This window comes from Octodon degus, unplaced genomic scaffold, assembly GCF_000260255.1.
Source record: "Octodon degus isolate 3935 unplaced genomic scaffold, OctDeg1.0 scaffold00213, whole genome shotgun sequence".
NCBI lineage: Eukaryota > Metazoa > Chordata > Mammalia > Rodentia > Octodontidae > Octodon > Octodon degus.
In genome coordinates, this window is record NW_004524789.1 from 682,448 (window position 1) to 706,477 (window position 24,030).

General features: G+C 46.6%; 1 protein-coding gene across 10 annotated transcripts in view; it reads right to left on the minus strand.

Annotated features, from left to right (window-relative positions):
* St7 (suppression of tumorigenicity 7) overlaps positions 1-24,030 on the minus strand; it is a 257,335-nt gene that overhangs the window by 460 nt on the left and 232,845 nt on the right. For 4 of the 10 annotated variants that reach the window (XM_004644856.2, XM_023705054.1, XM_004644854.3 and 1 more), the window contains 3 exons: positions 18,391-18,541; positions 9,890-9,982; positions 7,173-7,312 (listed from right to left, as the gene is read on the minus strand). In XM_004644856.2, coding sequence (XP_004644913.1) covers positions 7,173-7,312; positions 9,890-9,982; positions 18,391-18,541 — 384 coding nt within the window. Of the gene's footprint in view, positions 1-5,158; positions 6,436-7,172; positions 7,313-9,889; positions 9,983-18,390; positions 18,542-24,030 lie in introns of those variants that run through there. The other 6 variants (XM_023705050.1, XM_023705053.1, XM_004644855.2 and 3 more) reach the window with 4 other exon arrangements.

The window sequence follows — 24,030 nt, forward strand, 5'->3', positions numbered from 1 at the left end:
CTGCTCCGGCAAGGGCCGCCAGGGGGGCAGCATCCACGCAGTTCCAGGGCTGCTCCTAGTCTGCCGGGTTTGTGGCTGTCCCGGCAGATGAGAAGTGCCATCAAACAGGAGTGACAGATGGACAGCAAGTGAGTAGAAGAATTAGAAAATGCCAACGGCTTAGACCACCTGTTCATCTAGCTGGGAGGAGAACGCACTCTTTTTTTTCCCCATAATTTTACTGATAAACAAATAGCAATGAGACAGTTTCAAATCAAATTGGTTGGACAGTTTCAATAATTAACACATTGCATACATTCTTCCTAGTGGTTAATTGCTGTACAAGATGCGGACATGATATCCTATTTACAAACACCATTAAAACAAATCCCTCTATTCATGAAGAGAATGTAACTATATATCTATCCTAACCATTTTGAATACACAGATACAAAATGGACATTCATCTGTATCCCCTTTTTTTTGTTAAGTTCCGTTATTTGAATATTATCGGTGTGTAAACTCAGCAAAATATTCTAAAAGAGTCCAGAGAACTCACTCTTAAAGACTCAAGTTCATGGTATGTGGGTTGCTCTGGGATCTTGCTGCTCCTAAACACCTGCGCTTTCGGGGCTCATTTCTGAAGCAGGCTGGTAGCCAGCAGCATCACAGGAGCCTAGGGAGGGCAGCAAGCAGGCTACCCCTCCAAGGACTTTCCTTGTTGAAGCAGAATGCCTCTGAATCTTTGAGGCCTGTTGTCAAAGTATAATCTTAAATCCATTCTGACTATGTTATGGAGAAGAATTAGCTTCTTTCTCCAAACCAGGCAGCATCTGGAAGAAGAGATGTACTGCCTCGGCCAGGCCGGAGGGGGTGCGTGGATGGTTTCCTTGCCCTCTGTCTACTAACGCTGGGCTGCCAGTGGATTCAGCACCTCAGATTTTTACTGTGGAGCCTTCGACCTAATCTCCTGTCCAGGCTGGCACCATCTATACCATGAAGATTTTCCAGTAAAAGTGTACAGCAGGGCACGAGTTCATATGCACAGGAAACGTGATCCTGAGAGCGAAGGAGTTTAGTAGACAGTGCATGCCATGAAGTAAAACAGGATCCTCTCCTGGTCAGATGGTCTACAGGGTGTGGGTGCTCCAGGTGTACGGGGGCCAGTGTCCCAAGCTCACTGACCTCAGGACCCTCTCCCCTTTTAAAGGAATAGTAGCAAACACCGCGAAAGCCTATGACCCACTGTACTGGGATCATCAAATGTAAAAATCTGTGGGAAGAAAACTCAAGGTATTTTTTCCAGTCTGTCTATATAGATCAAAAGAATACACCTGCTCAGATACTGAAGTGCTGGGTGAGACATACAGGGAGATAAAAAGCGCCTACCATCAGGAGCTCAAAGCTCAGTGGTGGAGGGGCAAAGCCTTTAGGATATAGGCAGTGAAGAATAACAAGCAAGTAGGCCAGGACAGCAATCAGAATAGAAGCCCCGAGCAGTGCCAGGAGGGCTCAGAACAGGGAGAGAACAATCTGTTGAAAGGATGAGGAAAGCCTCTGAAAGCGAGTCAACTGAAGCAGACCCTGGTAGATGGCTGGTGTCAGAAGACAAACATGGACAGAAGTAAGACTCAGCAGGCCTCCAGGGGTAAGGAGGGGAATACGAGCAGAGGGGCCCTCCAGGCCCAGGAAACAGCCAGAACAGAAAGGAGAGTGACAGGATGGCCAGGAGATAGCAAATGGTCCAGTTCAGCTGGAACAGGGCTCAAGTATGGCTAAAAGGTCGTGAACTGGGCCAGGGATTTAGCTCAGTGGTGCAGCACCTGCCTGCTACCAACTTCAATTCTTGGTAGCAAAACAAACAAACAAACACAGCAACACTGGTCCTGGCCCAGCTCCACCTGTAGCTGGGAAACAGCCATATTAGTGCTTAGACAAAAGCGCGATGGTTCCTTCCTCAGGTGGGTGTTGGATTTAACCTGAAACGATCCTTTGTTGAATACACAGAAAACTTGTGATGCTCACAATGTAGTACGGGCTGCCTACCCTCTTCAGGGTAGAGCTGGACTAGCAGTATCACGAGTACAGTTGGAGCTTCGTACATAACCAGCCCAAGCTGCCTCAGAAAGCTTTAGCAAAATCCTAGTGGTAAGAGGATAACATGGTTGGCAGCTGGGGCTCCACAAACAAGGAGACACTGTTGGCGGTCATATTGGAGACTCAACTGAGAGCACATTTTGAATTGTTGATGTTGTGAGGCAGGGCAGGAACCGCTGACCAGGAGCAGGAGCTGGTGCAACTGTGAAAGTAACCACTCAAAGTCTATGCGCACCAAAATGGGGCACAGGGGAGATGGCTTGAGGTGCAGCGTGAAGGAGATGTTACCAAGTTGGTTCAAAATAAACCTTCGTTTGCTCTGGTTTTGGCACAGAGCCAACTTGGATACGCAAGCACAGAAGCGCAGCTTCTGAGAGAAGCACAGCGTCGGCATGCTTGACGGTCATCACGGGTCCTTTCCCCCTCTGCACAGCACAGGGCAGTGGCCTTTTCTTTCCTGGATGATGCCTGGACTTCTCAACAAGGTTCCATGACAGAATGAAGCTGCATGGCTCCAGCGTGTGACGATTTACTTCTCTCACATCTAGAATGTTCCATCCTTTATAAAACTGAGAAAGCCGTCCTTGAGCTCTGTTACGGAGAGCCTAATTCATTCTCTGGCAGAACTCAAACTGAGGTCCTGCCACCTTCTTAGCACGCCATCCTCCTCCTCAACGTGGCTTCCCACATACTCCTCCCTGGTCCACACTCACAGGGAACAAGCAGGAAACGTGAAGAGACCTTGGCAGCCACTTTGACTTAGCAACCAGATCAGGGTCAGCGGTTTTCATCAGGAAATATTTTCAAAAGTTTAGGAGAGCATGTCTTACTCAGCACAGTGCTATTTCTTTACATGTTTGAAAATTAATCAATACTTTTGGTCCAAAGCCTCAACCCAGGCCCAAAGAGAAATAGCAGTTTCACATCTAGACTTGGGGGGAAATCTATTGCTTGAAAAGTTAAGTCTGAATGAGCAAAACCAGGCAACCTGGACCAGCCCATCTATCTTAGTATCTGAAACTTCTGTCCAGGGGGCAAAGATACACGGTTAGATTTTTAACCAAAATGCCCCATAATTCCATCATGTCCTGTGGTGAGAAAAAGCAACAGAACTAATAAAAAAGGGAGAATGACACTTCAATCACTCGCGCCTCCTTTTCCTGAAACACTGTCACTTAGGAGGAGGTCAGGGCTCCCGCCATACTTCACTCACATTAGAAGCGCCTCTGCTTATCTGAATAAGTTCCAGGTGCCCCTACTGCAAGCGGACAATCGACAGCTCAGGGTAATCAATATCAGACTTCAAAGAGGTCGGGGCCTATAAATGAAGATGAGTCAGAAGTCAGGGAGCTCGGTCTCAGGAGGGAGAGAGACCCGAGGCGGTGACAGGGTCCTGGAGAGCAGAGGGGTCAGAGCGGTGACCTTCCCACATTCCATGAGGAGCTGGGTTGGCAATGCTAGCTTAGTTATGTGAGCGACCTTATCTTGGGAACCAAACATCTTAGGAAGAGCCAGTCCCACGCCATTGAGGTAGATTAGATCAGGGGAAAGCCAGCTGAAACCTCTCCTCTCACTACTTCCCAGAGGCTCACTGGGGGCTGTGCGCGTTCTTGCTGGCTGCGAGCCGCTGTGTAAACACAGGGCGAGTTCCCAAGCTGTGTAGCCTGGCGGGTGGCACTGCCATCTCTCTGCATCTGCTAAAAGTCATTATACTAGTGCCATTATCTTAGGAGATGGCTGAGAAAATCACTTTTCACAAGCTGCAAATGGCTGCAGGCAGCCTATAGGGCAGAGCGATAACCTGGGGGGATGTAGGTGGGGCTGCGAGAAGCCGAGGGACTTGTCTCCTTCAGGCCATCCATCTTCCGAGCCCCTCCCCCAGTCGCCAGCTGTTTCTTGAAGCTGCTGGGCCAAAGAAGAGCACGATGGCTAAGACAGTCCTCTGGGCAGACGTTAAAAGGCAAATTTAATAAACTAAATGAAAATCATAGGGACCAAACTATACACTTGGGTGGAGTATAGGACATGAAGACCTGAAGGGCAAAGTTATACTTCATTCAATCACCTGATCCTCAACTCAACAGCAAAGTTTGGAAACTTAATGAGGAGCGTTACCTCTTATTTAATACCCACAATGAACTCCGCCCTCCAGTATTCTGCAGGGACCAACGAGCAGCCTTTCTAGAAGATGCCCAGTCACACTGCTACTCGCCTGCCCCTCCCCGTCTCCTTGCTGGTCAGAAGAGCCTCAGGCAGTCAGTCTTCACTCTGTTCTGTAGTTCTCAGCCCCTGCTGCATACTTGGGTACTCTGGGAGCATCTGACAGTTCAGACGTCCACGCGGCTTCCTGGTCAGGCACGCAGAGTGTGGGCATCTGCAAGTCTAAACTGCCTTTATGATTCCAAGGTGCAGCCAAGCTGAGCCCACTGACTGGGGGGCAGCTTTGCCCTGGACAGCTCTGACTGTCCATGTGCAGCATTTCATGGCTGCTCAAAAGTTTAGTTTGCGTGAGGCCACCTCTGGAAGAAGGCACGATCCTCAACTCTTACACAGAGTCTAGTGCGGTCATTAACAACACAAGCTTCTAGGCACTAGCATCAAGAATCTGACCACCTTTAGTGCCGTGGCAAAGTGAATTCTATGCACTGACAGGCTACAATTTCTGTGCTGGTCCAAAACTGCCACCAGATGCTACTTCTCAATTTAATGATGAATAATGGATCATTGAGATGCTTTTAAAAATACATTTTTAAAATGCTAAAGGGAGAAACATAAAAGGAGGAACACCAATTGTCTACTTCTATAAATATAAGTTTATTAAATTGCACTTTAATCTTTTCAGAGTTTTGACAGCTACTTTTATGGAAAGGGTTGTTATAGAGAAGAAAATACAGAATAGCGTAGGTGTGCAGATTAAGGAGCACCAACGTGGCAGGCTGGGTGCGCATGGACTCCGGAGCCTACACCACTCTGCTCAGATGAGAAGACCTAAGGAAACCTAGGATAGCCGCCGGGAGGGAACAGGAGGTAGTGAGATAGCGAAGTGGCCGTCAAACAAAGGAGCGACCCTAAGAATCTGCACGAGGAAAGGGACACACACACTTGGAGAAGACAGAACGGACATCGTAAGAGGAAGCTGAAGGGAAGCAGACCTCAGCAGCGTAAGTTAGGAATGGCTCATCGATGAAGCGGGCCTGGTGGTAGATGGGTGAGGTGAGGTCCCCAAGGCTGCAAGTGTTGAAGGTGAGTCTAGGGTACCTCCACCAGGTACCCGGAAGGGTTTCGGTCAGGGTCCCTTTCTGTCTTAAGTCTGTGTTTATCAGCGTAAAGGAAGGCAAGAAATACGAAATAGCACCTGAGTTTTACGTTGACTCTTCCTGCAGAGACCACTACTGTTTATTCATTTAACAAACATTTATTAAAAACCTACTATGTGCAAGGCACTGTGCAAAGCTTTGGGGATACAGAGACAAGAGAGACACAGTCCTGCCCTCAGGGAGCTTACATTCTAAAGGGGGATAATTTCCAACAATTATGTAGAAGAATAAACTTGTTAATACTGGCATTCGTAAAATACCATAGAATCATGGCCGAGGGACACCTCACTCAGCTTCAGAGAAACTTAAAGAAAGCTGAGTATGGAAGAAAAAGGGGCAGTAGTAGAGTGCGCAGTGGGGTGGTAATGGTAAAGGGCGTTCCGTGGAGAGCGAGGGCGTGTGCAAAGGCCCAGAGACGTGCGAGAATCCGTGCTGCTAAGCAGTGACTGGGCAAGAGCTGGGGCAAGAGGCAGCACGAGAGGCAGGCCAGGGACAGAGACAGAAGGCCTGCATGTCATGCTAGAGGATGGAGACTTCATTCTGAAGCTGCTGGGAAACCACTGGAAAAATTCAAGTAGGAAAGTACTTAGGTCTGCAACTTAGAAAGATCTTTTGTCTGTTAGTATTAAAGCAAGAGTGGCAGAGAAGAGGCCTATAAAAAGGAGCCCACTTACAACGAGTAGAGGAGCGCAGGTCAGAGATCGTGAAGCTGTGAGGACCGAAAGGAGAGAAAGAGGTCACTCACATTCATGCCTCCTAACTGCCTCGGAGGTCGGGACCACAGAATGCGAGGGCTGGGCCAGAGGGCTGGCAGGGAGCAGGACAGAGACAAGCAGGTGCCGGGCCACCGGTGGCAGGGCCACTGGCCAGCTCAGGAATACAGGGGAGGAGCAGGTGGATGTGGGGAGTAAGGGCGGTCAGGTCAGTTTTGGAAATGCTGAGATGGAGGTGCCGGCAGGATTTCCAGCTCAGCCTCAACGCACATGAAAAGCCTCCTGCAATCCCAGTCTCTGAGCTCTGCCGGGCAGAAAGCGTCAGTCATCTGGAAAGGGAAGTCAGAAATTACCCTTTCTTGATCCCCCTCTCCTTGAAATCTTAATGGAGTTCCAGGAAAACAACTGATACTCTTTTCTTTCTTTTGGGTGGAAACCTATCTGTGGCAAAATCAGGAAACAACCTTACTGCACGAGCAGGCTGGAATGGTCAATTTTCAACAAGGAAACGATGGTTTCTGGCTGTCACTACAGATGGCTTTTTATTAACATTCTATACGACTCTTTAAAGACTGTTACTTAATAGACTGCCTTATTTTCAAATGCCATGTCAGTCAACTTCTTAATACTACAAGCTTTCACAGCCTCTCACAGCGCACTCCCCAAACCACCAAAGGTTTGTACCACTTAAATCATCTTTTGAAATGTAAAGCTCATCCACAACATCTAGAGATTAGAAATAATGTCATTCAACACACAGAACCGAGTAACCTCCCACCCAATTCTCATCTACAGTTCCCTAATTATTTCATCCTTCTGAACCTCATGCACTTCTTGAAACTTGCTGAGAACCTGTTTTACGAAGCCAGCAAGGCACGCAGTGACAACCCGCACTTTCTCACCGGACCTTAATTCCTTCGTTCTATTCATGACAATGAGAAGCAAACAGTGAGAAATGATCTCCGCGGTTACACCTGTAACTGTTACTGCCTGACACGCTTCCATTTTTCATTTGTTCCTTTCCCTGTCCACCCACCCCCCAGGTCTCTCTTAGGCAAATACTCACAGCTTTTGCGAAGACCCCCATAAGTTCTGGGAACTGATGTGTCAGGAGGGCCAGCATGGCTGTGAAGGAGCACAATCCAGCAGTAAAGAGAATAAAGAAGGGCAGCTCCTTCTTTGGGTAAACTGAGACTTCATGGAAAGCTGTGAAGACCAAAGGGTACCATTAGGGCTGGAGTGAAACACGTCACTGGGGAATCTCAATCTGGTGCAACTGAGTCCTTGGAGCTTGGGCTGAGCCCTGCTGGGAATGCAGTGGGCAGCACCGTTGGCAAACCGCAGCCCACACGCGACACTGCTGTCGGCTATGAGTCTGCGTTTCTCATGTCCAACTTCTACTCCAGCTGGAGAAGGTGACTTTGGAGAGGGCATACATTTCAGGGCAGGAATACTAGCACAATCTACGCCTAATATACTGAATGGTTCCTTTCTCAAGAGTGAATACGAAACCACAACATTTATAAAATAGACGCTCATTGAATAAAACTTGGAAAATTCAAAATCAAGCATATTGAAAGAAATCTCACCTACATTTTCACCTTCCTGTATTTTTACAATTATTATGAGGTGACATTAGTTTATCTTGTATTTTTTCCTGGCACACTCTACTATGTCAGTGACCTGTTAGGACAGTCAGCTAGGACCTCAACGCTGGCCTATCAGCCTGCAAGGGTGAGGGCCAAGGTTGCTAGGGCTTCCTGGCACAAGTGTAAGAAATCCCTCATGGTGAGTATACATGCAGCAATCACCGGAAGGAAAAAAGGCAAAACTGGTGCTTGTTGAGAGTGTCTTTCATAATCTTAAACACTGGTCTGAGCAAACTCAAAAGCTATGGTACACAATCCAAGAGAAGTGGCTGCCCCTTCTGCTCACCACAGGACTGCTCATGACTTCTGGGGTGACGGGGGTGCTGACAGGGTGGCAGGGGTTCCTGGCACAGAGGCGGGAGAACCAACTGCCCTGAGCGAAGTGGAAGAGGCTGCGAAACCGCAGGTGAGCATTCTGCTCCTCTAGCCACCTGAGCGACCCATCTCCTCAGAAAGCACGAGAGCTGGAGGCCTTTCCGTAATCACTAAACTCCTGCTGCCCAGGGTCCTACCACGCGCTGAGGTAGAGAGGACCTGGGAGGGCCCATGTGCAGGAGAAGCCGGTCTGCCATGTCTACCAGGAAAACCAGCCTGCAGGCATTCACCACCAGGTAGACATGCGATCAGTGTGCAGCATGGTGATGTTATACTTTTAATATAAAAATATAGGAAACCTTTAAAATAACCAACCTTATTCATCTCAGTATTCAAACACAATCCCAAAAAAATTTTTGGAGAAATATCAGACTTCAACTACAACAATCAATTAAATAAATGTGAGCCATAATTTTCTATTTGAGACTTACAAAGATTATCTCTACAAAGTTCCTTTTAAGAACTGCAATCTTATTCTAATAGCTAATCCACCCTTATGGAAACTTAATTGGACTCAATTAAAACATTCAAAACATTGTACTTTTTAGGAACTGCTTTAACAGAAAATCAAAACTTTACAAGGATCTTCTTGAAGGGGGAGTCAAAAAGTAAACTTGGCCCCAAGGCAGAGGTTGCTGAAACAATCTAACGTCCTGTGAGGAACCAGATCTTCTGTACCATCACCCTTGGTCACTGAGGCACACACTGCTGAGATCTCCCAGTGGTCTGCAGAAAGAACCTCATATGGTCTGGCCAGGAAGCCAGGAGGCGGGTCCTGCTGCCACACCTGGACCACAGCGACTGAGCTCCGACCTAGCACCGCCTCAGTGAAGCCGCGAGCTTGTTACGCACACAGTGCTCCTCCATGCACGGCACTCCTGGACACCGTGGCTGTGAAATCGTGCCTTAACTGGGGGCTGGTAAAGTGGAGTGTGGCAAGAGAAAAGAGCCCAAATTTGGAGCTTATTATCTGAGGGAGAAAAATATGTTCTAAGTCAGGGCCCCACGAAGCGCCTGGACAATGATCCTTGCACACGCTGTGATTTGACAGTAACTCTTCAGGCTGAATGGTCACAACAAGAAGCCACAATAATATTTTCCACATGTGGCGGGGCCGTTAGACTGCTGCCACTAAGTGGCCCGAGGGCAGGCTCTCTGGGCCCCTACACAGTGCTGAGGCTGCACGCGTGCCCTGCACACGGTACCAGCTTGCTCGGAAAAGCCCACAAGGTGCACACGGGAAGGCCCTGGGCCAGGAGCGCCGAGTCACCACAGACAGCACACTGCCCTGCCCGGACCGCCTCGGGCAGGGACGCCGCGTCCCGGGCTGCTTGGCCACCAAGCCTCAGCTGCAGCTTCCTCTTAGGTCAGCAGTCCCTCCTCAAACTGCGCTCTGCGCAGGCCTGTGCACTGCTGGCGAGCCCCAGCAGGTCCCCTCCCCACAGCCGAGGGCCAGCACAGCGAGGACAGGCCCCGCCCTGTGGCTCTCTGCTTAGGCCAGCCAACACACAATGTCTCTGTCTTCTAAATTTCAGTCCTTTGGCATCTTCTCTTTGATGAGTGTAGAGAGGCGGAGGAGCAGGGAGCCTCACCTACTCACATAATTCATGTTAATACCTGTGCTATCAAATAAGGCCAGGGCTGGGCTAAAGCAGTACAAGCCAGAGAACACCGTAGTCCTCTGTCACTCCCGCCCTTGCCCCCCGCAGTCTTGCCATGCTTCCCACCTGCAGAAAGGGCTGCGGAGAGATGGACTTACAGGGCAGCAGTTCCCGGTCGGCTGTCTCTGTACATATGGGGTACGGGTAAAAGAGGTGCCCCTTTTCCAGGGGATACGGGATCATTCGGAAAGCTGAAAAGGACAGACAACAGATTACAGCTTTAATGGTACTTCATAATTTACCAACCTCCAAAAGTGACTTCCGAGCATTTTTCAAATAGGGAACATGCCTATAAAGAAGCAAGACTTACTCAAACTCTGAGTCATGTGCCAGATGTCTGAGATACAGCATGATACACCACTCAGACATGAATTTCCTACTATAGATTCTGAGCGAACATCCCAAGACGGGTGGGGACCGAGGTGCGGGGGGCAGGGAAGCCACAGTACGATGCCAGGATCTCATCATCTGTACAGTATTACGAACGCTAGAAGCAGTAACGCAATATAGTTCATCCAGTGTTAAAACCGTAAACCTGGGTAGAAATGTTTCCCTGAGAAGTAAAAACGTGGAGCAACTTACTGGAGCTTGTTGCACATAAACAAGTACGACAGGCATTCTATCGTGTCTATTTAGAAATATGTCTAAGAGGATTAGAATTCTAACCAAGATGTGTAAGAACAAAAATCTACACACATATGACTTGAGGGATATATTTAAACTTTATGAAACCTTTAAGTCTTCAATATCATATGGGAAAAACGGATCTAGGGAGACTGGTTATCTGCTTTGATGATGTCAGGTCCCCTACATTCTGCTTTTGTGGCATCAGATGACACTAGGGTCACAGGAATTGCGGCTTTCCAACCCATCCGTCCCGTCCCATTACCGACTGTGTGATTCACTGCTATCAGCATGCTAGTCTCTCTATGTACAGTGTTCCCAGAGGCAATTTTTCCCCACAGATGTCCTTTAACTTCAGCATGTTGCAGACACAGAGCCCAAAAGCCAAATAATGCCTACACCGGGAATGTCAGCGAACAGCCTCACTTTCAGGAGCATCAAGGAGGGACAGTGGCAGTACACAGCAGTACTTTTAAGTGCTACAATGGAAGGATCAGGAGCTACAGCCTCAGTGTGCAATTACCAAGGCCTCTGTAAAATGCCGTTGACCTACGTATTTATTTTTTATGTACTTATTTCAAACAGGAATCAGAAACAAAGTCCTCCTTCACCAGAACTGACAAGGTCCTGCTGTAACCAGCAACAGTGCACATATGGTGTTTATTCTGGTGTCTGAATATTATTTAAAAGCAAAAGCAGTACGTATGTGATTCCAGCATTTGGAATGCAGTCAACCTACTCCACAGTGGTATCACTCTGAGGTTCCAGCGCATTACCACGGACAGCATAAATCACTATAAACGCGGGATTAGAGCAGAGTCAGTGTGCTGGCAGTTTGCTGAGGTAAAAATGTTATCAATTTTCCTCTCATAACACAAGCCTCTTAAACAGAGATTAAAACATTAGAAACACTCCTGACTCTAACTCTTCTTAAAACGGAAGGCTCACTCTAGCCCAGTCAGGTCTCTTATTTCACGCGAAGGTGACTCCTGCCCCTCAGGACAAGCAAGAGAGGGCTCCTTCACAGGCTTTAGAAGAGATCACTGGCGGGAGTGCACACCTGTCCCGACAGAACCACACTGTCAAGAGAATGAACACTACAAAAAGCAGAGCAAAACAAAATGAAACCCGAAAAATAAAAAAAAAAACACCCTCCCAACAAAGACCTTTCAAAGTTATTTTGTAGTGTACACTGGGAAGCACTGGTTTTGCCTTTAAACTGTAAGATGGCTGAATTTTCCATAAATGATAGCTGCTTTGAAGCATCCAAAAATGTGGAAAAGATACATGGAATTTGGGTTTAAAAAATTCAGATTCTCCATGTGTACTCAGGCTTCTATAATTAAAAAATCCCTTCAAGTTCAAGGAATATAAATAAAACTTCAGTTTTCAAAGAGGTTATAAATTTGAATCCTAAATTTTATTCAAAACTGAAGCAGAGTTACACTTGAGAGAACAACTATTTAAATGAAATATAGGAATACAAGATCTTAAGAGTGCTCAACCACAGAAACCTAATGGTTGGTTAATATCTTTTCAGTCAAATGCTAAATGTTTCCTCCACTATTTGGCATGCATAAAGAATTTTGTGCCCCAATTTACTTTTTTATTCTTCTAATTGATTCCTGTTTTTTGAAGAAGGTAGAGACATTAATGACATTCAAGTACAAATAACATATACCTCCGGCACACTGCCCTCCTCCCCTAAGGGTGTGACGACGACGTTCAGGAGGCTCTCAAGATCTCTCTCGCGTCAGCTGGCACTTACACTGAGTTCGTAAAATACTCTTAAGGCCTCTGGCTCCACTAAACAAAAGCAAACGCGGTTTCTGCTTGCAATTCGATCCTCTGCCCACCCTGCTGTGTGGGGTCCAACGAAGTGTGAGACAAGGGGGACTGGGCTGGAGAGCGGGGGCAGAGGCCCTCTCCAGGCCCTGCCAGCTCCACCACCTGCCTCCTGGTCCCTTTCACAGAACAGACTGGTGGCTGCTCTCCACTGAGCGCCTTGGGGCCCAGCCCACGCCCCTGTACCTGCAACGTTGATTTGGTGGAGCACGTGAGAATGAAATGCAGTTATCTGAACAGATCTGTTCTATACATGATGACCAAGTTCCTACACATCTTTGAGACAAAACACATTTCAGAGAAAGTACAGACATGTACTTGATTAAAGGCAAACGTATAATCTAGGCTACTGAGTTAACACGTGGCACACAAACTACATTTCTGCATTTTCCGTTGCGGGCCACCCACTCCCCCATCGTGATTTGGTGAAGCCAAAACCACACCCTCCAAATCAAGCCTGACGTGTGATACTGTCCTTCTATCTCTCCCCAGAAGGATGTCCCAGGCTCCAAGGCTATCAGGGCTGTCTGCCTTAAAGGCATCCCACCAGGACTGGTGAGAAAACTGACAGAACCAAGAGTATGGCAAGGTTGGACACATGAACAAGCCCATGGTCTCACGCCTATCCATCACACAGACCAGGCGGAAGGTAAGTTTTGATACTTTGTTTATGTTAGCTTTTCAAAGAGGATCTCAGAGGACTGGGGACAGTGATTCGCAACAGTGAGAACTGAGCTTGACTCCCACTCTAGCTCTTGCAGTTCCTCCCTGGTCAAAATGTGAGTTCTTTCTCATGGAACAGATAGGTAGGGAGAGACCCAAAGCATACACGGCGCTGCCTGCATCCACTTACTCTTGGGGGGCATGGCCCAATAATCTTGAAAGTAAATGTAACAGTTTCTGTTGTGATAAAGTCATCAGAGGAGATAGGTGGGGGAAGACAGGATAGGCCACTAGGCAAAACGAGAATGCCAAGGGCCTCAAAACACTGGGGAAAGAGCTAAGACCAACAGAGGCCCAGGTGTCCACTGACAGTGTATGCCTGCTAAACAGTCCGGTTTCTCTCTCTCTATGAAAGGTTCTATTTCTTTCTTTCTTTTTTATTTTTGCAAGTTATATTTCTGTCAGGTCGCATTCTATTAAAAATGCTGCCTGTTTGTTAACAGTTAGAAATGCAAATGGTAAAACAGATCACTGTCGTCACAATGCGAATTTTATGATCCAGCGTTGACTGCAACGTGAGCACAGCCGTGAGGACACTTTTGCGGGACACCACGCTGCACACTAAGGAAAGCTGCCATCACAGGCGTGGCTTAGACCGCTGCAAGTGCAAGACGCTGGGCTCCGCCGGGCTGTGCTTCAGTCTTGACTTCTCCGGCTGTCCCCCTGACCTCGCTGCCTTATCTGTTTCCTGGCGCTCACTATGATCAGCCTGTGCAGAGCTGCTGCAGACTGGGCCCTGCCCTTGTCGCAAAGCTTTCGGCCTTTTACTTGGTAGTCCCAAACACGATGCCTGCTACCAAGAAGGGACTCAATAAATGTTTGGGGAAAAAGAAATGTATAAATTAATACACAATCAGGAAATTTTTTCCTTTAAAAACTTAGGTGAAGCCAAGTGTGGTGGTGTGCACCTACCTACCACTAGAGGCGGAGGCAGAGGGACCACTTGGCCTCTGGAGTTTGGGGTTGGCCTGGGTACCGTTACGGGACCCTATTTCTTAAGAAAAATAAAAACCAATCAACCAAACAAAACTTGGGTGCATCGAAATTAGGGTCTATTATGAAGACTGAAAAAATGAACTGAGGAAGGTATTCTATTGGGTAGTAGGCAGGGAAGTGTCACTATACAGTATCTGAGGCCTAGCTACAGAGGAGGTGAGTTATGACCAGGGACTTTACCTGATCCATGCTTTCTCATAAATTATGCAACGTAGCCTGGATCTGTGGAGAGGCAGGGTGGATTAGCTCTTTAGTAAGTCAAAAGGTATAGAGGAAACTTCGGAGGAAGGATTTGGTTAGAGGAAATGCCCTAAGAACCACATCTTAACAGTGAGGGGCACTGGCTATCAGGTTCAAAGAGAATAAATTAGAATCACAATCTTATCCTATGCTTCAACAATGGGCCATTTTCTCAAGACACCACCTCCACATCTTATACATTATTTAGTGGACCCTTTGGAGGAAAAAAATCTCCAAAGAGAAAACAAAGAGTCTTAGTTGGTCAAATGGAAAAAAGGAGAAACAAAGAAAGACTAAGCGATTTACCCCATGGCGCACTAGTCTTTGTGATACACAGAAGTAGAAAATTAAACGTTCATGGCTGTGCTTAGTAGACAACCCTGCTTTATAAAACAGAGCCGTAAGTGAAGCGGTATGTAACACAGGTAAAGCAGAAGATGGGCCATGTAGAGCAGGGCTCTGTCATGCGCTCCTCATTGTAAGTAAGACCCAACTGAAGCAAGACTTTTCCTTTTGTTTATGCGCGACTCATACAGTGGAGTGCATGTGTGAGGAGAACCAGAACCGGCCGTGTTTAGAATAAGCATAATTCAGATAAGGTGGCAGCTGCGGAACAATCCAAGAAACATTATACAATCTTATAAATTAAATCTTCTCCCTTTTCTTAATTACCTTGACTTTGAGGACCATAGTGTGTAATTTCAGGGGCTGGGACAGTGATGAATCAAACATTTTGGAAACCTTTGAAATGCTGATGTATTTGTGGCTGAGGATTCAGCGTTTCTCTTTCTTTTTTTTTCTTTAACTACCATATGTTTCAAACACAAACAATCTCTGCTATGCATCAGCTGGACTTTGGGGTTTTATGAAAAAAAAAATGGGAGTTTTCCAGCTTGACTGGTGGAGAACTCAGTTTCACAGGATGACTAAGGCTCTAAGAATAATAAATCCATTACAAGGGAAAAACCCGAAACGCCAAACCCCACGAAACAAAAAACAAATCCTGCAATCAAAAACAAATCAATAAAAGAAAAATAAAACCAGAAATAGACAAACAAACCACCCCACCTCTTACTTCCTAATCAATGCTTTTGATAGAACTAAGACTTAAAAAAAAAACTACAAAAGATAATCTAATAATCATTTTTAATATATAACATGGGTGAAATGAGGTACCATTAAGTTCTTCCCTGAGTTCTCTTCCTAATAACAAGGGGAAGTTGAGTGGGAGTTGGGGAATGGCTTAAATTTTAGAATGAAGAAAAGAATTTCAGAGGAGAAAATACAAATTTTGAGGCTGGCCACGTCAAAAGGCGCCACCAAGTGGTGTACTAGGGCAAGTGCAGCCTCTTGGGCTCCGGCGGGGGCTGCCCAGGCAGACAGCGCAGAGGTCCAGGGAGGCTGCGGCGGGCACCCTGAAGCTGCCAACTTGGAGTGGATGGTGGATGGCATGCAATACGATCAGCGCTTCAGGGTTTCAAAAAACCGGGCAGGTTAAGCAAATGCCAGCATAAGCTGAGTCAGAATTGCAAGTCCTCTGATTTAAGATGCGGAATCCCAAACCTCTTTCTCATTTAGAATAGACACTGATCTACAAGTAATGTCAGAAGACTGCAGCCAGTTCTCTGGAGTTGGCCTGGTAACTATTTCTTCTGAATTTCATGGTAGACCTATAACAGTGATGGCGGACAATTTAGAGCTTCCAACGGTAACAAACAGCCCGCCGCATCATGTATTACCCAAGTTCGCCATCGCTGACCTAGACAGGTTCATTTTGTTAAAAGACCAAAAGCACTTGCGATGAAAACTTATTTTTCTAAGTGTATGTGCACATCTTTACACTTTCTGGAAATAAATGGCTAGTGTAGAAAATATGACAAGCACAAATATGAAGAAAAAGTCATCCACAGCTCAGCAATAACTACTTAACACAGGCTCCTCTGCTTATACATTTGTACTATTTATTTTAAAAACATTTCGTATTCCATACTTTCACACTGAAAGGAGCCAGTACTAAAGTGCGATGTCATACGGAACGGGGCCTCCTGTCGCAGTGAGGCCAGCCTGGCCTGCGCAAACGCTGGGGCGACCGCGCTCTTCCTGGGTGCCGTGGCCTCAGGGCAGCTCGGCTGCGCTCCCGCTACGGGACCGTCGCCAGCTCCGGGGCTCGGTTTCCTACCTGGAAGAGCCGAGAGGACGCTTCGGGCCACTCTGACGGCCGCCTTGCGCCGCGGCGCTCCCGGCTTGCTCACCGCTTTCTAATGAATGCAGAGCTCTCTGCGAAAGCTCAACGGCAGCGCGGCGGCTCTAGCCTCGCAGCTCCGCCACCCGATTTTCTCAGGAACTGTTTGTCTGCGGGACAAGGCCAGGTTTTCTTCTTCTGTAGGCATTTGACTTCCTTGCCTACTGATTCATGTCTAAAAGTTCACCCCTTTTTTCTGTCCTAATAAAATATTCTGTAATCTAATCTGAGGTAATGGCTCCTCCTCAACGCCCCCAGCGTGCTGGGCTTTGTAGCTCCTGTGTCACTTCACACTTCTCTCCGCCTCGCTCTCTTCCTAGGGGACCCAGGGAATCCTCCATCACGACTGACTGCTGACTTCTGGCCAGAATTTCCCCTTATGCCCCACAGGCGACTCGACTTTCAGGGCCATGCCATCCTTGATGTGTCCCATCCTCCCTTGCTGCTACGCTTTCCGAGTCTTTCCTGCTGAATCTAAATGACAGGATCCACTGATAAGTTCTTTCACTGTATCTGAAATACCAACCTACAAATACGTTCTTTGAAAAACCAATGTGTTTATATAAACTCACAATAATTAACATTGCATGAGGTTTTCATGTTCAATCTGCTGGGATTTTTAGATTCTTTTTCATGTTTAGGTGAAAATTTCTTTCGTCCCTCTGATATCTACATACAACCGTGCAGTGAAGCCAGAGGGATCACGGCTCGCTCTGACAGGCCATCCCTTCCGTGGAGTGTGGTAGTGTCGATACAGCCATGTACAGTTGCTGCTGCTGCTGGTGTGTTATTTACACTTATGAGCCGGGCAGAAGCAGTTAAGTGTGTAAGTGAGCCCATTATTAACTCTGTAGAGAAAAATTTCAAAACAACTAAAAAAACCCTATCAATCACCTCTGGGTTCCATCTCTGTCTGCGCTCCACCCTTTGTGCTCTGTTACCTCCCTTCCTGCACCACGCTGGCTTCTTGCTGGGTTACAGAAGGGCAGGAAAAGGAAGGAGAAGATTACAAAATGAAAATGGAAGTGGAAAAGATAAACAGAATGGGAAGGATTAAAAGACACTTGCTTGTGAGACTGAACAGAGCAGGGATGAACTAGGAAAAAATAATCAGAAGATTCCAGCATTTTTAATTTTGTTTTTCCACGAGAGAAAAAAATCCTACATGTTGCATTTGTCTGGCTTACATTCATGTTAGCAGAGTTTCATTGCACACGTGGTCCCATGATCCATAATCTTGGCTTTTTCTTAGTTTACATTTTCGAGGGAGCCCACCACTTACCCGTCTTCACACAGCGCCCCTGCTTGCTCGCTCTCCCAGTTTCTCATGGGTTGGCACAAGCCTTAGCTGATGCCGAGGTTGCCCATGACTGCTCCACCCCACTAGTTCTCCCTTCTGGTAAATCCCCAGTGACCACCATATGCCGGGTTGCTCTTCCCCATGAGACAGCACAGCTCTCAGCCCCTTGAGAGCCGCGTCCCCTCCAGGAGAATGACGGCATCTGCAGGGCACACGTGCAGCCGCTGCCCGACACCCACCTGCCAGGCAGCTTTGCTGCTCACTGAACGCCAGGCCACAGTGGCCACATGCCTTTTAGACGGCCGGTGTAGCTCCAGGGCATGAGAACTATGCCTCTTGGCTGGCACTCCCAGAAAGGACATCAAGCAGCAGCAATCAGTCTAGCACAAGGCCTAATCCCACTGAGTAAGCCTGCCTTTCTGGGCACTGGAGGGGCATCCCACAGTAATGCCAACTGCTGTTGGGGGCCGCAATGTCTAAGGAATTAACTCTCTTAGTAATGGGCCTCACAGGAAACAAGAATGGACAGCAGATTCTCATTAATTCACCAAAAATACTCAGGGCAAAAAATAGTTTGTAATGCTTTTTTATGGTCTTAGGAAATATGTCAAAGAAAGAAAATTACTTACTGCCTTCCCACGTACAATGCAAAAGATTCAAAGCCCCTTCCACCCTCTTCCAGTGTGCGAGATGAAAGAAGGCATATGCTATTGCTTCGCTGTCTCCTCTCTTCAGGATATGTTCTGGGGGTAGGATTAAGCTTTTCATTTCTAGTAGGTACTGAAATAAAAATGGCAGGAGACAGATGTGTTAATACATAGGAATTTGGAATTTGATATTGAAATAAGTTGATTTCCCTAAAGCCATCATTTATAAGCATTTCATAAAATCTAAAACCTCATTACTATATTTGAAGGCTATTACTAAAATGTTCAGCAATTCCAAGTTTGCTGACAGATGCTTAGCCTTGTGCAAGCTTCCCACAGTGAGGCTGAGAGGCCCGCAGGCCAAGAAACCCTAATCAAAGAAATTAATATGGACTCCAACAGAATAGAGAAAAATATAGAAGACACAATAATTCAACCTAATTTTATAACCAAAATGAAAATATGTAAAGTGGAACCTGAAGGTCTAGAAGTTACACGACCGAGCCAAATGCACAAGGATTTCAGATGGGTCAGCACTGCCCACCCTTTTCTTCTCTAGAGATTGAGGAACAGGACCTCAGCCTCTGCCAAGAGCCACACAGAGTGGCTCCAACGCAAGTGGGAGGAAGGGTGACAGCCCGAGCACAAGACACTCAAGGAGGGGACAATGCAGAGCCTACACTGCAATGTTCCTTCAGACCCTTTCCAAAGTCTTGTCAGTTTATACCTCTTGATTCTACAAAGGAGAGAAGAGTATGGGGCAAGAGCAGGTATGCATGCGTAGTCTTCTTGGGGCCTGAGGGAGATTAAGTCTTCATTTTATTATTTTACATTTACTATTGAAGTGGAAGCAAATTTAGAAAGGCGTTTTTATATTTGCAAATATTGACCACTCACTGCAGACAGCGGCTGCCCGGTGTGTGATTCCTCACTACTCCCTGTCTCTGATCCAACTCCAATACACAGTGCACACACACATCTCCACAACAACCCCACCATGGGCAACCAGCACCAGGCCCAAGTGACTCCCTCATGACAAGCCGGGCAGACTAAGAAGGATGTGCTGTTCACATGTAACAAAAAGTCAACAAGAGGAAGTGCTAAAAGACATTTAAACATTTTACTGCCAGAAACAACCATGGATTGTTTGGACAGTGGAAATTCATGGAGGAGGGTGATACACAGGTAGGGAATATTACACAACCATGTCTCCTCCTCCAGCTGAGGAGGCACACCCCACGGGCATCACCCAGCTGCCTTAAGCCCCCTCTCTCGGGAGCACGTTTGGGGGCAGGGTAAGCAGCCCAGCAGGAGCTTCTTGGCTCAGTAGTGGCAACTTCTCCAAATCTGGGTCTGATATCACAAGAAACAGCCAAGCCTCTGGTGTCGAAACAGGAGACAGAGGAAAGCAGGAGAGACACACCCAAAAAGCAGCAAGAGTGAGACCACTGGGAGAAGCTGGGACAGAAAGCCCTCTTGGATAGGAAGCTCTTAATAGAAGGCTGTTGACGCTTACATCTGGATGTCCCCCTCATCTCACCGCAACCCCGTGAGCTCACAGACGGGGCTCTGGGGAGGGGACTGCCCAGGGAGGTGGGCTACTCACCAGTGGGGTAGTCCGCTGTGGCACTTCCGCTAAGTGGGCTGCTCAGAGATGGAGCCTGGCTGGAGGAGGTGGTCAAGGGGGTCGCAAGCTAGAAGGGCATGTGGCCTCCCCCAGTCCTCCCTCATGGTCTCTGTTACCCCATGAGGCCTGATGGGGGCTAGCAGACCATGGGCTGAAACACGAGCTGAAGTACGCCTGGCCTTTAAACTGCAAGTATCAGGTATTGCAGCTCAGTGAAAAAGAAGTGACCAAGACAATAGACAACAGGCACTGATTATTTTGATGATGACCCTTTAAGTTTGAGGTCCAAAAGAATTTGTTGGTTACTTGGCTTGTTTGATCCTACAAGCTATTCCTTTCCTCCTACCTCTTGTATTAAAATATGCAGGATAAAAATCTTTTGGGAGGGCCAGGGAGATAGCTTGGTGGTTGAAGTGCCTGCCTGGCAAGCGTAAGGACCCAGGTTCGACCCCTGGTTCCACATGCTGTGCTGGCCCCAAACCATGCCGCCACCAAGTGCAGGTGTGCCAAAAATGCAAACAACTACTCATGCTTCCCTGTGGTGCATGCGCTCTAAGCCCGGGCTGCGTAATGAGACCCTGTACCAAATAAATAAATAAAAGGTTAAAGAACATTAAAAGATATCTTTTGGGAAGTGTAATGACAAATGATTACCTAGCACCTAACCAGCAGAATATTGATAATGAATATCAACCACATTATAAATGCAAAGGTAGATTTTGCATTCAGAGATATGTGCCTAATCATGTTTTACCCTGGAGAAGCCTTTATAATGTCTGCTGGTACTGCCAGTGAGGGTCTTAGCATCCTCAGTCATGAGAAAGATATATTATATATCTTATAAAATCTTATTAACTGTATTATTTCAGAGTAAGAGAAGACAGACCATTTGATTTTCCCAAATAATCATCTGTAAAACAAGGAGTAAAAATTTTCGAGTCCCAGAACAAGATAATCTGAGTTTCTAATCACTGATCATAGCCACCCTATCACATAATAAGGATCATGCTGTACACATCCGGAAACACGCCAAAAATGCGAACAACTACCTCATGCTTCCCAGGCGCACTGAAATCTCGTTAAGGCCTAAGAATCGGATGATATTGAGAAAGGCTTATAAACTGCTATTCTTTTTATTTCTGTGAATATGGAAGGCTTTCAAAATTGTCTGCCTGGGCCATGCGTCCTGATATGTTGACTGAGCTGTATTAAGAAACCACTGGCAGGCTAGAGCACGCTCCTTGGGGGGTCCAGTGGTCATGGCGACATGGCCTGGGGTATGCCAGCAGTCCCCCACCAGCCCTTTCTGGCACTGTTCTCTCTTCTGCCCCTTCTCCACCAAGACCAAGCAGCTTTGCTCTGCCACATGCTTTCTGCCCTGACATTCCTGCCTTCAGTCAGCTACCTCTGAATTCTCCCCAAACCATGAGTGAAATGAAACCCTTCTCCTTGAAGGTGTGAGCGTCAGGTACTGCGCTGGGCAATGGGGAAGCTGACTAGTACATTCAGTAAGCATCTTCTCTTGGCCTAAAGGCCTGGAGGAATAGGGGCAACAGAAGAAGGGGGCCTAGGAGCAGGCAAGGCAGACAGCTTGGTGGAGGGTGCTGGAAAACCGTGATACAACGGTGCTATGGTCATGCACTGTCCCTATTCTGTATGGTGGGCTTCACCACAGAGGTACTTAAATTTAAATTAAAATCAAATAGAACAAAAATGTTAGTTCTCGCATCCCACTTGCCCTCCAGACTTCAAGCCCTTGAGTGCTGTGTGGCTGCTGGTACCGGATAAAGTGCAGGCCATCTCTATCAGGACAGAGCGCTCTTTTGGACTGTACTGCCATGGACAGTGGTTTTTGAACTTCAAGTAACTGCTCCATTATTATTATTCAACCAGGAATTGAACTTACTACCTTGTGCTGGCCAGGTCAGGTGCTTGTGCCATTGAGCTATATCCCTGGCTTGGACCAATTTATAACATGAAAAAAATCTCACAGATTCTATGACAGGAGTCATTAGTACAGTATCTACCAACTGAAAGTACACAGTATGGCAAAAACTACAATCAATGAAAGCACTGCTTTTATCTATAGCCAGGGCATCAATACCTTGCTGAGAGCCAGCAGCACACGTGGTAGCTGAAACACACGGCTTGGTCATCCTGCAGGCTGAATGCGATGCCCCTGGCTTCCAAGTTGTCGTCCTCAGCCCCAAATGCAGACTGTGAGGCGATTCTGGGCCTCTCCTCTGAGCTCTCTGATCTTTGTGTACATAAGCTTTTCCCACCCTGCCTTATAATGTACTTACCTATACCTTGCTCAGCTAACTCAAGAGCATGAACCTGTCATCTGCACCTTAATCTTTCCTACTATCCTCGCTACACAACAGTACTTCGTACAAGGTAACATGTGGTATACATAGTACATGTGTATTAATTAAATTGAGATCTTTTTTCTCAAGTGCACTCTCAAAATTAGAAAGCCCAGCCTAGTTGGCCTCATGAGACCAACCAAGGCAGCCCACCAGGGATACTTAGCTCTGCCTTCTCGTCGTATCTATCTTTTGGCCGGAATCGGCTATGCCCATAAAGGAGATTTATACTCCTTCATAGTTCCAAACAGAATGTTGGCTCTAAGCAAATGACGAAGGCTAATAACAACAATGCGCTATGTTTCTGGCCAAGCTTAAAATGGTTGGCAGGATCACTTCTCAACATGTGCAGCATTTAAATTAGAAAGGCATGGAACAACATTTCACATCCTACTTGTCAAGAGAAAAATAAATGGGAGAGGGCAGATCCCTATCCACAAGCATTCAGAAATCAGTTAGAGTAGCCGCAGCTCACAAGTCACAGACCACGCTCTGCCAGGTGCGCTAGCAGCCTGCGGCCATGAGCTAGCCAGCGCTCTGTGCGGGCCTGCGTGCGCCCGCCCCGAGCCTCCTTCCCAGACTCTCCATCACGCTGACTGCAGTACAGTCCTTCTACAGATCTCAGAAGCAACTTTTCAACATCTATTTACATTGAATCTAGTTCCTCATGCACAAAACAAGAGCATCTAAGCCAGGACATACAAAGAAGAGCTGTCGGAGGACAGGGTCTTCGCAGGCAAGCAGTGTCTACTCTTGCAGTACCGTGGCTTACCTGTGAGGGGAAGTTACAGAAGAGACTGGCCCATCACAGGCTACTCCGGGACACTGCTAGGTCTTTTCTGTTAACGTTTTACAATTCTATAATAACTTAGCTGAGTGTGGGGCACATGCCCATGGTCTCTGAGCTCCGGAAGGTTAAGGCAGGAAGACTGCAACTTCAAGCCCAGTCTTGGCAGCGTACTCAGAGAGACCTTGTCTCAGAATAAAAGAAAATTAAAAAGGACTAGGGATGTAGCTTAGTACAAATACTGTGAGTCCAATCCCCAAGACCATACACCCCTACAATAATTTGAGTGAAAATCACTCAAAGGTATCCTTCTCATAGATATTAATACCCAAGTATTAATTCATAGCCTTTTCAATACCAACAATAACACAAATCATGAAAATCATTTATAAAAATATAGCAATAAACTGTGAAAGAAGAGATAAATTAAATTATAGCACAATGAGATGATGACTATCAAATTTCTCCCAAAAGCTAGGCAGTGGAAGAACATATATTATGATGGAAAATGTTCACGATTCATTGCTAAATGAAAAATGTCACTATACTATGTACAGTAATTATTTTGATAATATAGTCATTAAAGTATTAAAAAGTCACAGACTCCATGTTAACAATGCTACAATATTTGATTCTATGCAAGAATAAGAATTTTCGTGCACCTTCTGTGCTGTCCAAATATTCTATGAGAAGCACTGTTATGTTTTTCCATGTATGCGTACAAAGTATGTATACAATAAAACCTATTTTCTTCTGTTTTTCAGTACTGACCAAAGAACCAAAGGCCTTCACACTGAGTTGTTACTGTCCGGATCCCAGGGCCCTCTCACCGAGTTACTCTA